This window comes from Tupaia chinensis, unplaced genomic scaffold (genome assembly GCF_000334495.1).
Source record: "Tupaia chinensis unplaced genomic scaffold, TupChi_1.0 Scaffold147433_1, whole genome shotgun sequence".
NCBI classification, from domain to species: Eukaryota; Metazoa; Chordata; class Mammalia; order Scandentia; family Tupaiidae; genus Tupaia; species Tupaia belangeri.
The window spans coordinates 2,525,435-2,540,490 of NW_006207284.1; the positions used below are offsets into that span (position 1 = coordinate 2,525,435).

General features: G+C 41.3%; 1 protein-coding gene across 1 annotated transcript in view; it reads left to right on the forward strand.

Annotated features, from left to right (window-relative positions):
* UBXN4 (UBX domain protein 4) overlaps nt 1-13,935 on the forward strand; it is a 52,411-nt gene extending 38,476 nt beyond the window's left edge. Inside the window, exons 8-13 of the mRNA XM_006169721.3 lie at nt 52-216; nt 1,303-1,430; nt 4,386-4,488; nt 7,379-7,510; nt 9,546-9,748; nt 11,653-13,935. Of these exons, the coding sequence (XP_006169783.1) occupies nt 52-216; nt 1,303-1,430; nt 4,386-4,488; nt 7,379-7,510; nt 9,546-9,748; nt 11,653-11,791 (870 nt within the window). The 3' untranslated portion in view covers nt 11,792-13,935. The remainder of the gene's footprint in view (nt 1-51; nt 217-1,302; nt 1,431-4,385; nt 4,489-7,378; nt 7,511-9,545; nt 9,749-11,652) is intronic.
* Nucleotides 13,936-15,056: the final 1,121 nt, after the last annotated feature.

Below are 15,056 nucleotides of genomic sequence, written 5' to 3' on the forward strand. Positions count from 1 at the left end.
GGCAGATTCTCAAATATTGTTTTGATTCATAAAACTTCTTCTTTAATTCAGAGAGAGATTAAGAAGGAAATTGAGAGGAGAAAAACTGGAAAAGAAATGTTGGATTATAAAAGGAAACAAGAAGAAGAATTAACAAAAAGAATGTTAGAGGAAAGAAATAGAGAAAAGGCAGAAGATAGGGCTGCACGAGAGCGTATAAAACAGCAGATCGCATTGGTGAGTCTTAACGTGTATTTTCCTTTATTTTTTGAGATAGGGTCTCTGTTGCTTAGGCTGGCCTCGAACTCATGATCCTCTTGTCTCAGTCTTCTCAGTAGCTAGAATTATGGAGTGTGTCATCACACCTTGGTCTAAGTTTATTTATTTATTTTTTAAGAAAAAATTGTATTTAATTTTACTTATTTATTTTAATTTGACCAGAGAGGGACAGAGCGAGAGCGATTAAGGGAGAAAGAGAAAGTGAGAAAGCAAGCCACCAGGTCTGGGATTTGAACCATGTTCAGCCATGTGGGAGTATCCAGCGCCTTAACCACCATGATACCTGCTGGTCCCAAGAAGTTCTTTTTTTAAGTGATTTTTTTTCCCCCATGTTTTTTTTTTTTTTTTAGAGATTTTCACTGTAGGGCACGTGCGCTCGCCAGACAGACAGAAAGAGACATAGAGACAGAAAGCGAGAAATCACCCCCCAGGGGGGATGGTCACGCCGCAATCCCTTCTCCTCCATTCTCCTCTCGGGATCTTGGGCACGCACGCACACCGGGTCCGGGACACGAACCGCGGTTGACTACGTGGGAGTCCAGCGACATAGCCATTACGCCAACTGCTGGTTCCCCCCCATGTTTTGTTTTGTAATAGATTTCATCAGTAGTCAAAGGACAGCCTTCAAAGATTGAAAACCAAAGAATCTATTACCTAACACTCTTCTCTTGTCAGAAGCATTCTTTTGGGGGACATTCAAAGGATTTAGACACATCTTAATAAGACTTAAATTTATAAAAATCGCTTTTAGAATCAAGCAGTTGTAATGCATATGGAAACCATTCCTACCCTAATATTGTTTGTTCATTTGTTTATTCAGCAAATATTAATCAAGCATCTACTGTGTGCCACACCTTGTTCTAGGATCTGAAGAAACAGTAGTGAGCAAACTTCATGTCTTTTTTCCTTAATAATCCCTGACAGTTAATAAGACCAAAAAATGCCAGATCCAAACTTTCATGCATATTTTTGTGCGTTCCTTGTGTTTGAAGTGTGATGAGATCATTCTGTGAATGGTAATTGGTATCTACCAATGTTTTAAAGGACCGTGCAGAGAGAGCTGCTCGTTTCGCAAAGACAAAGGAAGAAGTAGAGGCTGCCAAGGCTGCTGCATTGCTGGCTAAGCAGGCAGAAATGGAAGTCAAGAGGGAATCTTACGCGAGAGAAAGAAGGTATTGTATTTCATGCTGGAACATCCATGTGCCCATGGGTGCTGAGGAGAACAGTTATGTGGGCTGGTGTTTAACACTGATGTATACTGTGATGATGATCAGTTGATTCCAGGACATTCTGACCAGTTTGGCAGTTGCCAATGATATTTATCACTGAATGTCACCGTGTTAAATGCCTTTTTTTTTTTTTTTTTGGAGAGGTTTTGCTATAGGGTGCATGGGCTCACCAGAGAGACAGAAAGCGAGAAATCACCCCGGGGGGATGGGCATGCACGCACATATGCTCATTGTGAGTTTAAGCCACCGATCCGGGACTCAAACTGCTGTTGGCTACATGGGAATCCAGTGACATAGCCATTACACCAACTGCTGGTCCCAACAGTGTTAAATGACTTTTAAAAGAGGCCCAAGAAATATGGTTTTGAAAGACAGAAATCATATATATCAAAATGATTACAGTGATTATCTCCTCTGTATTCTTATCAAATCAGATTAAGCAAAAGAAGGAATATACTAGCTCTGAAATTTGGGAATACAAGGTTGGATTTCTTGCTTTCTTTCTTTTAACTTTAGTTTCAGGGTAAGTACACTTGCCAGGAAGGGCAAAAATGAGAAACATCCACCAGGGGATATGGCAACACTATAGTCCTTTCTCCTTTCTCTCCTTAGGGATTTTGGGCACACATACATGTATACCTGGCTTTTTTTTTTTAACCACCAGATCTGAAACTTGAACCACTCAGTTTGCTATGTGAAATCCAGTCACCTTAACCACTATATCACTGGCTGGCCCCCAAGGGTGGATTTTTTTTTTTAAGAGAGATTTTGCTATAGGGTGTATGTGCTTAGCAGAGAGATAGAAAGTGAGAAATCCCGAGAATGGAGGAGAAGGGATTGCGGCGTGGCCATCTCCCCTGGGGGGTGATTTCTCGCTTTCTGTCTCTGTGTCTCTCTCTGTCTGTCTGGCGAGCGCACGCGCCCTACAGTGAAAATCTCTCCAAAAAAAAAATAGATACCACTAGACATTTTTCTTTGTGTCTTTTTTTTTTTTTAAGAATTATTTTATTTGGTGGGCCAGCAGGTGGCATGGTGGTTAGGTGCTGGATATTCCCACATGGCTGACTATGGTTCAAGTCCTGGACCTGGTGACTTGCTTTTTCACTTTCCTTCTCTCTCTTCATGTCTCTCTCTGGTCAAATTAAAATAAATGAATGAATTAGGGACCAGCAGGTTGGCGTGGTGGTTAAGGTGCTGGACACTCCCACATGGCTGACCACGGTTCTAGTCCTGGGCCTGGTGGCTTGCCTTCTCACTTTCTCTCTCTCTCTCTCTCGCTCGCTCGCTCTCTGGTCTAAATAAAATAAATGAATAAACTTAAAAAATAAATAAGTAATTATAAAATAATTATTTTATTTGGGACCATCAGGTGGCATGGTGATTAAGGCACTGGACGCTCCCACATGGCCGACCATGGTTCAAATCCTGGACCTGGTGGCTGGCTTTCTCACTTTCCCTTTTTCTGTCTCTCTCTAGTCAAATTTAAAAAAATATATCAATGAATAAGTAAAATTTTATTTTATTTTATTATCATGATCATCATTATTTAATTTGAACAGAGAAAGAGAGAAAGGGAAACTGAGAAAACAATCTGTCAGGTCCAGGACTTGAATCATGGTTAGACATGTGGGAGTCTAACACCTTAACTACCATGCTACATGCTGGACCCTGTATCTTTTTCTTTTTTTCTTTTTTTAAAGGTTTTTGCAATAGGGTGCATTCGCTTGTCAGAGTTGAGAGAGGGGGAAGGTGAGAGGGTGGTGGCCATGCTGCAGTCCCCTTTCCTCCATTCTCCTCTTCAGATTTTGGACTTGCACAAACATACACTTAGTGTGAATTTCAGGCTGCCAGATTAGGAACTTGAATGGCAGTTGTTCATGTGGGAGTCCAGGCCCTTTCTCACCCCACCACCTATTGGCCCCTATTTCTTAATTTGTAATTGCCAGAGAGATGGAAAGACAAGAGACAGAGGGCATCCCCCTAACCCCAGTGGGGCATGGTCATGCCACAGTCCCTTTTCCATTTCTGTATCCTGTTGAGATTTGGGGCACACACGCAAACACCTCTGGTGTGTTTTGCTGGGTCAGGGATTCACATTTTCAGTCAGCCTCTAGGATCTTTTACCACTAGGCTACTGGACTAGGCCAATGAAATCATTTTAGGTTTTGCCATAGGGCACATGTGCTTGCAGGAGAGACAGAGAGAGAAAAAGTGAGAAATCACCCTCCAAGGAGGATGATGGCCATGTTACAGTCCACTTTCCTCCATTCCCCTCTCAGAACTCTGGGATAAATTTAAAAGAAGAAAGAACTCCTGGGCTGACTCCATAGCCACGTGGCTAAAGTATCTGGATCCCACATAGCTGACAACATGTTTCAGATCATGACCCCAGAAGCTTGAGAAACACCAGACACATATATATGTGCCTAAAATTCCAAGAGGGTGGAGAAATGGAGAAGAGATTGCAGCATGACCTTGCCCCATTGTAGGGTGCTTTCTCCTTCTGCCCTCCTCTCTATGCCTCTGTCTCTCACTGGCAAATGCATACACCCTCTAGCAATTATTTTTTAAATGATAATTGTTTGAGAATGCATAGAGGTAAGATACTGACTTTAACTAACTTTCTTTTCTTTTTTTTTTGGAGCAGTTTTTGCTGTAGGGTGCGTGCGCTTGCCAGACAGAGAGAGAGAGAGAAAGCGAGAAATCATCCCCCAGGGGAGATGGCCACGCTGCAACCCCTTCTCCATTCTCCTCCTGGGATCTTGGGCACATAAGCACACACGCCCGGTGTGAATTTAAGCCACCAGGTCCAGGACTCGAACCGCGGTCGACTACGTGGGAGTTCAGCGACATAGCTATTATGCTAACTGCTAGTCCCTTTAACTTTCTTTTTATTAGCACTGTTGCAAGAATTCAATTCCGTCTTCCTGATGGTTCTTCCTTTACAAACCAGTTCCCTTCTGATGCTCCTCTAGAAGAAGCAAGGCAGTTTGCAGCACAGGTAAGTTTATGTCTTGAGCTATAGTAAAGATAGATTAATAGGTTATTAATTGTAGGAAGGGAAATTTCCTAAGCAGAACTTGAAGAATGTGAGTAAATTATGGTTTAACTCCAGGAGGGGGACACGAGACATCTCTGAGATAGAGTGCAGCTTTGTTATGTATTGTATGTGTGTGAATAGCATACTTGTTTGTTGCACGAAAACAGGAATTTGCTGATCTTATGCTGTAGGCTATGGAAGCTGTTCTCACTTGCCAGAATATTCAGCTGAAGGAGTAGTTTCCTAAAGGTCTAATCTGAAGAAATTCTCCCCCGGTCCTGAAAAGGAAACAGTTTTTCTTGATCCTCTCTCTTAAGATTGTTTAGGGGTTGTCTTTTCCCTACCATCTACCAGTTGGCCAAGCCAAAAGATCAATAATCTTTACCTGACAAGAATCTTCTTCAGGAATTCATGTCCACAATGTAGCCTTTACTCACCATCTGAATGGGGTATGAAATTTTACATCTTAGAAAATAAAGACTTGAGGGACCAGCAGTTAACGTAATGGCTATGTCGCTGAACTCCCATGTAGTCGACTGCAGTTCAAGTCCCAGATCTAGTGACTTAAATTCATGCCAGATGTGTGTGTGTGTGTGTGTGTGTGTGTGCGTGCCCAAGATCTCGAGAGGAGAATGGAGGAGAAGGGATTGCGGTGTGGCCATCCCCCCTGGGGGGGAAATTTCTCGCTTTCTATCTCTCTGTCTCTGTCTTTCTGGCGAGCGTACACGCCCTGCAGCAAAAACCTCTCCAAAAGAAAAAAGAAAATAAGGACTTAAGTTAGTTTTCATTCTTTAATTCTTTTTTTTTTTTTTTTTTTGGGAGGTTTTTGCTTTAAGGGCGCGTGTGCTCGCCAGACAGACAGAGATTGTCAGAGAGACAGAGAGATGGAAAGCGAGAAATTTCCCCCCCAGGGGGGATGGCCACACCGCAATCCCTTCTCCTCCATTCTCCTCTTGGGATCTTGGGCACACCCACACACGCGTCCAGCGTGAGTTTAAGCTGCTGGGTCCGGGACTCAAACCGCAGTCAACTACATGGGAGTCCAGCAACATAGCCATTACGCTAACTGCTGGTCCCCATTCTTTAATTCTTTATTCAAAATTTCAGAATGGATTCTGGGCATTATATCTCCCTTAAGATCTAGGCTTATTTTATATATATGTATTTTAACTTTAAAGTTAAATTAGGAACTTGGATGTTGGATTCAGATCTGTCCACCAGACCGCTCCTCCCCATCTCCCCTTCTCCCTCACTTATGAATTCCAAGAGAGAGACACTTCAAAAGCTCTCTGCATCCCTGTGCCGGTGAGCTGGACCACACAACATGAAAAAAAAAAAAAAACTTATTTTAAATTTACTCTAGGGTGCGTGTGTTCACTGGAAAGGACCAGGGAACAGGGAAGTTAGGAATCACCCCCGGGGTGGCCATGCCCAATCCCTTCCCCATTCTCCTTTCAGAATTTTAGGCACATAGGAACATGTATCTGGTGTGTTTTTCAAGCTACCAAATCCAGAACTTGAACCACACAGTCACCCATGTGGGATCCAGACTTTTTAGCCACCATGTCACTTGGCTGGCCTTGTGAAAACTAACTTTAAAATTTTTCCTCGGGGGCCAGCAGGTTACATATTATTTAAGGTGCTGAATTCACATGTGGCTGAATGTGGTTTGGGTCCTAGACCCAGTGACTTGAAACTCAGTGTGTATGAATGCATGCCCAGGATCCACAGTGCTAATTCCCACATGGGTCTAGCATTACAGAATGTTGCATTACCACTGTACAGGCCCCTCCAGACTTCTTAAAATCCCCTTGTTTTATTTATTTATTTATTTTTGACAGATTTTTGCCACAGGGTGCATGAGCTCTCTGCACAGAAAGAGACAGAGAGACAGAAAGCGAGAAATCACCCCCCAGAAGGGATGGCCATGCCATAATCCCTACTACTACGTTCTCCTCTTGAGATCTTGGGCATGCACTCAGAGGCACCCAGTATGAGTTTTAAGCTACTGGTTCTGGGACTCGAACCACAGTCGACCCTGTGGGAGTCCAGCGATGTAACCATTACGTCTTCTGCTGGTCCCAAAATCCCCTTTTATTCTTACTAGTTTGTGGACAATACTAGTTAGAGAAGCGTCTTTTTTAAAAATGTATTTGATTTTATTCATGAGAGAACATGTGTGCATGCATATGGAGGAAAAATGAAAGGGAGAGGGAAAGAAGGAGTTGGGGAGGACACCCTTCCCTAACCCTCCAGCTGATCAGGATCTATGCATGTGTGCGTCTAGCATGTTTTCAGGCTGGCTCAGGATCAGAACCCACGATCAGCCATGTGATTTCCAGCATTACAGTTAGTATGCTAATGCCTGTGCTACCAAGGCTGGGCCAAGATACAGAAACTTTAAAAAAAAAACACTTCATAGCTTTCAGCTACTTTTTTCTTTTTTGGAGAGGTTTTTGCTGTAGGACACATGTACTTGCCAGAAAGACAGAGAGAAAGAAAGCGAGTAATCTCTGCCCCGGGGGGGATGGCCACATCACAATCCCTTCTCCATTCTCCTCTCGGGATCTTGGGTACGCATGCACACGCACCCAGCATGAGTTTAAGCCACCGGGTCCAGGATTTGAACCACAGTGGACTACATGGGAGTCCAGAGACAGCCATTACGCTAACCACTGGTCTCTCAGCTACTTTTTTGAGGTGCAGTTTTATTAAGTGTTCTTTTAGTTTACATTTAAATGAACTTTCTAAATTAAGGGAATTTTAATTAAAGCAGTAATTTTGGATGCATATGAGTAATATAATGTTTTTTTAAAGGTACCTTTGTAAAGTTTTTAAACTTATGTTACAGACTGTTGGCAACACTTATGGTAACTTTTCGCTAGCAACAATGTTTCCCAGGAGGGAATTTACCAAAGAAGATTATAAAAAGAAATTATTGGATTTGGAACTTGCCCCAAGTGCTTCAGTGGTACTCTTACCAGTATGTATATACATAAATATATATATATTTTTTTTTTCTTTCCCCCCTAATCTTTGCGTTTTCTGTTTGTTCTGCACTTGATCATGACTTTCGTCTGTGTGGCATTTTTGGTCAGGGTCTTGCCATGTTGCAGTCCTCCTGCCTCAGTCACTTGGTAGCTGGGACTGTTGCCATGTGCTGCCATGCCTGGCTTATAGCGTGAACCTGAGGCTCGCATTTGGCTCAGCCTGCCAAGCAGCAGTGTCCAGTGAACAGCTGGGACTGGATCATTTCTTACCATTAAAGGGAGGGAAGTATAAATGATAAAGGTGTTTTATGGTAATTAAAATCCAAATTATCCAAAAATTAGATCACGTACTGTTCTGTTATTCTGTGCTTTATTTATATCATTAATATTGCTTGTGAGGAACTAAATAATTTAATTTTCAACTTTTTCCTCACCTATATTTGTATATCATTAGGGAAGATGACCAGTAGGAGAAGAAAATAAGAAATGCAGAGTGCCTGTCTATAGTCTACAGACTTAATGTCTTTTATTTGTAGACAACTCTATCGTCTACCAATTTTTTTTAAGTTTATTTCTTCCGAGAGAGAGAGACAGAGGCAGGCAGACAGACACAGAACGGCACCCAGCAGGTTCTCAGCATCATGATTCACCCCCAGCCCTCCGCCAGCCTTAGGTCATAGGTACACATGTGCTCAGTTTACTCAGGGAGGTCTCTGGGTTTGAACCAGGAATCTTCTCATGTGAGATTGCCTTGGAGAATATTACATTTCAGCATTGTGCCATTGTCTGGCCCATTTAAAAAGTCTTTTTAAAAACATATTACTTAGTTTTTGTTTTTGCTAGAGGGTACATTCACTCACCAGAGAGACTTAGAGAAAGAAAGAAAGAGAGAAGTCACTGTCGGGATAGCCACTCTGCAATCTATTCTCCATTCTCCTTGGGATTTCGGACATGTATGTACACATGCTCAGTGTGTTTTTCAAGCCACCAGGTCCAGGACTCCTCTTAGTCAACCATGTGTGATCCTGTGCCTTAACCACCACACCACTGGCTGGCCCCAAGAAGTGTATTATTTCATTTTAACGCAAAAATAACATTTTCAAATCTAGTATCCCATTTGATCCTTATAATATTTCTTTTTAAAATTAATTATGTTTAACTTTATCCATTTATTTATTTATTTAAATTTGACCAGAGAGAGAGAGAATGAGAGAAAGTGAGAAAGCGAGCCACCAGGTTCAGGACTCAAATCGTGGTTGGCCATGTAGGAGTCCAGCACCCTTAATCACCATGCCACCTGCTGTCCCCAATCCTTATAATATTTTTTTAAAGGAATTATTTGATTTCATTTCATTTATTATCATAATTATTTGTTTAATTTGACTAGAGTGAGACAGAGAAAGGGAGGAGACAGGGAAAGTAGGAAAGGAAGTCTTCAGGTCCAGGACTCAAACCGTGGTCAGCCATGTGGGAATCCAGCTCCTTCACCACCATGCCACCTGCTGGCCCCAGTAATCTATGGAAGAAAAGAGGCTTAGAAAGCTTAAATGACTGCCAAGGTCTTAGGTTAAGTATCAGAGCTGGGATGAGAGCTCAGGTCGTCTTTATCCTGGCTAGTGTATTTTTCCCTTCTCTAAGCTATAGTCCCCTATTTAAAATGATTACCCCTCAATAGTCAGGATTCCATTGTGTTTACTAAGGTTTGGAACACTTGAATTCACATATTTTTATCATTAAGGAAGACTTTATGTCAACATTGTTAAAAATTCATTGCAAAAGTTTAATTTTCTTAAAAAATTGCTAGTTCATTTCACAAGAATTGCTTTTTGGTTTTCATAGTATAATTACTCCTAAAACAGAGTTCCCAGAAATTTAAATACATTTGAAAAGCACCAAAAGATGGTTTTGCTGTCATAACTAAAATTAGTAGGATCTCCTTTTCTAGATAAAAGGTTTGTCTAGAACCTTGGGTATAATGTAATTTTGTTGACAGTTTTTATGTAGGTTTTCTTATTTCGTAATTTCTAGGCAGGAAGACCAACTACATCCATCGTACATTCTTCCAGTGGAGACATTTGGACATTATTGGGGACAGTACTTTACCCATTTCTTGCCATCTGGAGATTGATTAGCAATTTCTTATTTAGTAACCCTCCTCCCGCACAGACTTCAGTGCTAGCAACATCATCGGAATCCTCAAACCCTGCATCATCTAACAAATCGGAAAAAAGGTACATTTGTGTTTTTTTCAATTGCAACATATGTAAGTAATGCCCAGTAACTTTTTTTTTTTTTTTTAAGTTTATTTTGAGAGAAACAGGTAACCACAAAAGGATCTTTGTGCCATTATTCCCTGAGTTTCAGCCACCCCAGATCACAGGCGCATGTTCATATGCTGGGATTGCACATGCACCTCAGAACCTGACCCTGAGACCTTCCCGTATGGATTCAGCATTGCAGAGTGTTGTGTTGCCACTGTGCCATCCCAGCTGCCCCCAACTCCACCCTTTTAAAAATTTGTTAAAGAATTATTTATTTAATTTTATTTATTATGATCATTTTCTTTAATGATCTGTTGGAGTAGAGATAGATAGAAAAGGAAAGTGACAAAGCAAGCTGCCAGGTCCAGGACTTGAACCGTGATCAGCCATGTGGGAGTCCAGCATCCCAATCAGCGTGCCACCTGCTGGCCTGTATTGTTATTATTTTTTAATTTGCTATAGAGCAGGTGCTCTCAGCAGAAAGAGAAACTGAGAAAGCAAGCTGCCAGGTCCAATACCCAACTGATGTAGGTGACCAGCACCCTAAACACTACTCTACCTCCTGGCTTCCCACCCTCTTAGAGACAGGATCTTACTGTGTTGCTCAGGACGACCTCAAACTTGCAATCCTCTTGCCTCAGCCTTCAGGGGTAGCCAGGTCTATAGCAATGTGCCACAGTGCTCAGCCTCAATAAACACCTTTTCTTGGGAGAGGCAGGGGGGCATGTCCTCACATACACCTGGCCTGCTTTTCAAGCTGCTAGGTCTGGGACTTGAACTGTGGTTGGCCATGTGGGAATCCAGTATCTCAACCTCCACACCATCTGCTACTCCCCACAGATAATTTTTTTTTTTTTTTTTTTTTAATTTGTGAGACAGTGCATATGCTCACCAGAGAGAGGGAAAATGCAGCCCCTATTGGGTTGTGGTCAAGACAAAATCTCTTCTCCATTTCCATCCTGTTGGGATTTTGGGCACACATGAACATGGCATGTTTTTCAAACCACAGGGGTCAGGATTCATATTGTGGTTGGTCAGTCACATAGGAGCTAGCTCCCTTAATCCCCACCCCCACCCCAATATCTTTTTTTTTTCCAATTTTGCTGTAGTGTGTATGCAGTCACCAGAGAGAGAAAGGAGGGAGATGGGGAAAGTGAGAACGTATACCCTAGGGGAGACGGCTGCACCACAAGCCCTTCTCTATTCGCCTCTCAGGATATACAGCATACATGCATACATGCCCAGCATATTTCTGAAACAGGTAAATTATGAACACGCCAGTAGATGCATCAGCCTGCACAAGTTATAAAGATTAGTTCCCAACTGGTCACACTCTGCTAACGCCTAGTATATCATCAGGGAATTCATGGAAATGCAAAATAGGATCGGGCTGCTTTGGCTTAGACAACCAAGGAAGTTAAACTACCCAAGACTGATAAAGTCTTATATTTCATTAGTAGATATAATTATCTCCCATCAACTTTCTGTATCTTAGCTAGAATTAAAAGTAAAATATCATTGCCTATACTCGTGGTGGCAGTTTGAGGGAAACACCTTTGTTTTTCTTTGTTTTTCTTTCCTTTTTTTGAGGTTTTTGCTTGCCCAAAAGACAGAGAGAGACAGAGAGACAGAAAGCGAGAAATCATCCCCCCGAGGGGGGGGGATAGTCACTCCTCAATCCCTTCTCCTCCATTCTCCTCTTGGGATCTTGGACATGCATGCACACGCACCGGCATGAGTTTAAGCCACTGGGTCCAGGACTCGAACCATGGTCGACTACATGGGAGTCCAGTAACATAGCCATTACGCTAACTGCTGGTCCCAGAGGGAAACACCTTTATATCATCTTCCCTCTCTCCCTCTTGCTATTTCAGGGAACCAGTCAGAAAAAGAGTGCTGGAAAAACGCGGAGAAGACTTTAAAAAGGAGGGGAAGATATATAGGTTGAGGACTCAAGATGATGGTGAAGATGAAAACAACACTTGGAATGGAAATTCTACTCAACAGATGTAGTGGGACAAGTACAATATGTGCAATAATCATTGTTTCTCTTATGATTTAATTCAACTAAAATTCTGGAGAAGTGGGACTGCTTTATGTTTTCCAACTGATTATAGAGTGTCTCTTTATTACTGCTTAGTGGGTGTGGATTAAAGTTGTTTAACTCAGAAAAGCCAAGATACAAAATAACTGGCTGCTAGGTCCCTGCATATGGTAACCAACTGTTAGAACCCTAAAAGAATCAGAGGCCTGCTGCAGCCTCCCTGTCAGCTTCTTATCCAGTATTTCATATCCCGTTAGGCCTGTGCTCTCAGGTGACACGTTTTGTTTAGAGCTATTTTGCGCCAAGATTCTCAAGCACACACAAAGTAACTGGTATGTCACTGAGTAATTTGACTTTGAGGCAGAGCATTTTAACTAGTCAATCAAATGACAGTTGTTATTTAACTTTCTCTTTTTTGCTCATCAGCTGCAAGCAAAATCTTGTAGTTTTTAATCTTACCTAAATACCAAATAAAAAATCTTTTCCAAAAATCGGAATGATCTTATTTTTGCTTTCAGTTTTGTTATGCTAGCATATTTTTATTGCACAGGTCATGTGTCTGACTTTTCCCCAGTACTGCCCTGGAGCTGTCTTGGGAAGTAGCGACCACTTACCTTAAATATATCACTGAAGAAAGAAATTTTCGAACACACATTGATGCGATGTTACCGTCTCCCTTGTCAGTGAAGTATCACCATGTTTGACCTGATGGCCTTTGTTCTTATCACATGTAGAACAGTTGCTAGTCCACAGCCTGGTTCTCTCACCTTTATACAGAAGGCTTGTCTGTAGTCACACTTCAGAGCCCCAAAGTACCTGCAGTGTAGAAGACATACAGAATAAAGACGCATCTTTAGTCATTTGGTTATTCTGGAGAATTAGAAAGAGTCTTTATCTGACATGCATGCTACTTGATCCATGTGGTTTGGTAGTGGATCCCCTAAAGATGTTTGAGGGTGGGAGTAAGTTTGACAGCTCCTTGTTCTGATACCACTCTGGATGACATGTAGGAAGACCGACTCTGATTCATAATGCGAGAAAGATTTTTCTCACAGTCAGCCTTCTGTTTTTCACCTATGAAATAGGAGTGACTTAAAAAATGGTTATTGTCAGTGTTGGCAAGGAAGCACTGCAGCGGATACACTCTTGGTAGGAGTGAGAATGAGTATAATCTTTCTGAAAAACATTTATCAGAAACTTAAAGTATTTATACTCTGATCCAATTTTTCCCCCTAAGGAATGGTCATAAATGCAGACAAAGTTCAGATATAAGTATACTCATGAAGCGTTATTTACTTTACTTAAGAACTAGAAACCAACTACATGCTCTCTGCAGAAGTAATTTCTGATGAGACTAAGTCAGCAGTTAGGTTTAACATGTTTCTTATGCACCCATTACGTGCTGGGGGAAGAAGCAGAACACAGCACAGGCACAGCGAGGTCTCAGCCTTGTACACACGCATCGTATATAGCTACTACTGTGTATTAATAGGTTTGTGAAGAAAGAAGAAAACAGACCAAAACATGAATAAGTGTAAGAATGGTTATATGTGATTCAGTTTCCCTTTTTGTACCCTCATGTGTTTTCTCAGTTCTCTGCAGTGATCGTATTACTTCCATAATTAAAAAAATAAATCTGTGGCAAGAATCCCATTTAAGTTAAGGTCGGTCATCTTTAAAAATACAACAATATGTGATTTAAAAACCCCAAAAACCTGCCAAATGGGTATGACCTTACTAGTAACTATTATAAATATATTTGCAAAAACAGCAAGTACCTCAAATCAGCTTGCCTTGAAAACATTAAAATATATATATATGTGTGTATATTGAGGAAATGTGCATAAAAGAATGGTTCATAATCTTTGAGTAAGAGGATCCCTCCTCGATTTTATACTTTAAAAATTACATATGGTAAAAAATTCAAAATGGTATATAAAGCTATACGATTTAAAGGAAGTCTGCCTCTTCACATCTTACCCCCCCAGTACTGTTCTCCAAAGGTAACCTCTACTAACAATTTCTTAATGTAATTTTCAGAAAGTTTTTGCGCTTCTATAAGCAAATATGTAATCTTTATTTTTAAATAAATGGGATCATATTATATATACTACCCTGTATTTTGCTTTTTTACTTATTCAGCCTTGAAGATCTTTTCCTATCAACACATCCCTGCCTCATCCTTATTAATGACTGTGCAACTTTCTTTTTGGTGGATGTACCCCAACTTACTATCCATGCTTTGGGGGCATTATTTCAAAAATATGCCTGTGGTTATGTTTGTGAAACTAGCTAAGTCGGGCCAGCAGGTGGCAAAGTGGTTAAGGCGCTGGATTCCCATGTAGTTGACCACAGTTTAAGTCCTGGACCCAGCGACTTGAAACTCACGCCAGGTGTGTGTGTGTGTGCCAAAAATCTTGAGGAAAAGGGAGAAGGGATTGCAGTGAGGCTATCCCCTTGTGGGTGATTTCTCACTTTCTGTCTCTCTGATCAGCACACACACCCTATAGCAAATATCTCTTTAAAAAATAAAAATAAAAAACCCAGCTAAGTCCAAGTGAGACTGCAGTTTGGATTGTGAGATTGCAGTTTGGATTATGAGCAGTGCTGTCGGATTGGCTCCTCTAAAGGCTTTCTCAATTTGAACCCCCACCAATAGTGCATGATAAAGTCGATTTCCCCACACTCTGGCCAGCACTGTTGCACTTTTTCATCTCTGTCAACATGATAGAGGAAAATCTGTATGCTAACAAAGTTGAGCATCTTTTGCTATTGGTCATTTTGACATTTCGCGAATTGTTTATATTTGCCAGTCTTTTTTCCATATTTTTCTCATTGTAAGAATTCCATGTACATCAATAAAATTAGTCCTTTGCTGGTCTATGTTGTAAATACTTTCTCTGTTTATCTTTCAGTAAGTAATTTCTTTGCCACAAAATTCATGTGATCAAGTTTATTGGCTTTTAAAATGGCTTCTGGGTCTTGGATCTTGCTCCTGATAACCTTCTGTGCTTTAAAAGTATATTGTGTCCTAGTATTTTCATTGTTGTCTTTTTTGTGTTTAAGTCTGGCATCCAAGGAAGGCTCCTGCTCCCTCCTGTACCAGTGGCTGACATCCTCAGATGTTTTCATCGTGTGACTGACGACCGCCATCTTTCCACTCATCGGCAGCTGCTGGCGCCTCATGTTCTGTTCCCTGGGAAGTTGGGTCCCTGTCTAAACGCTCTCTTCCTT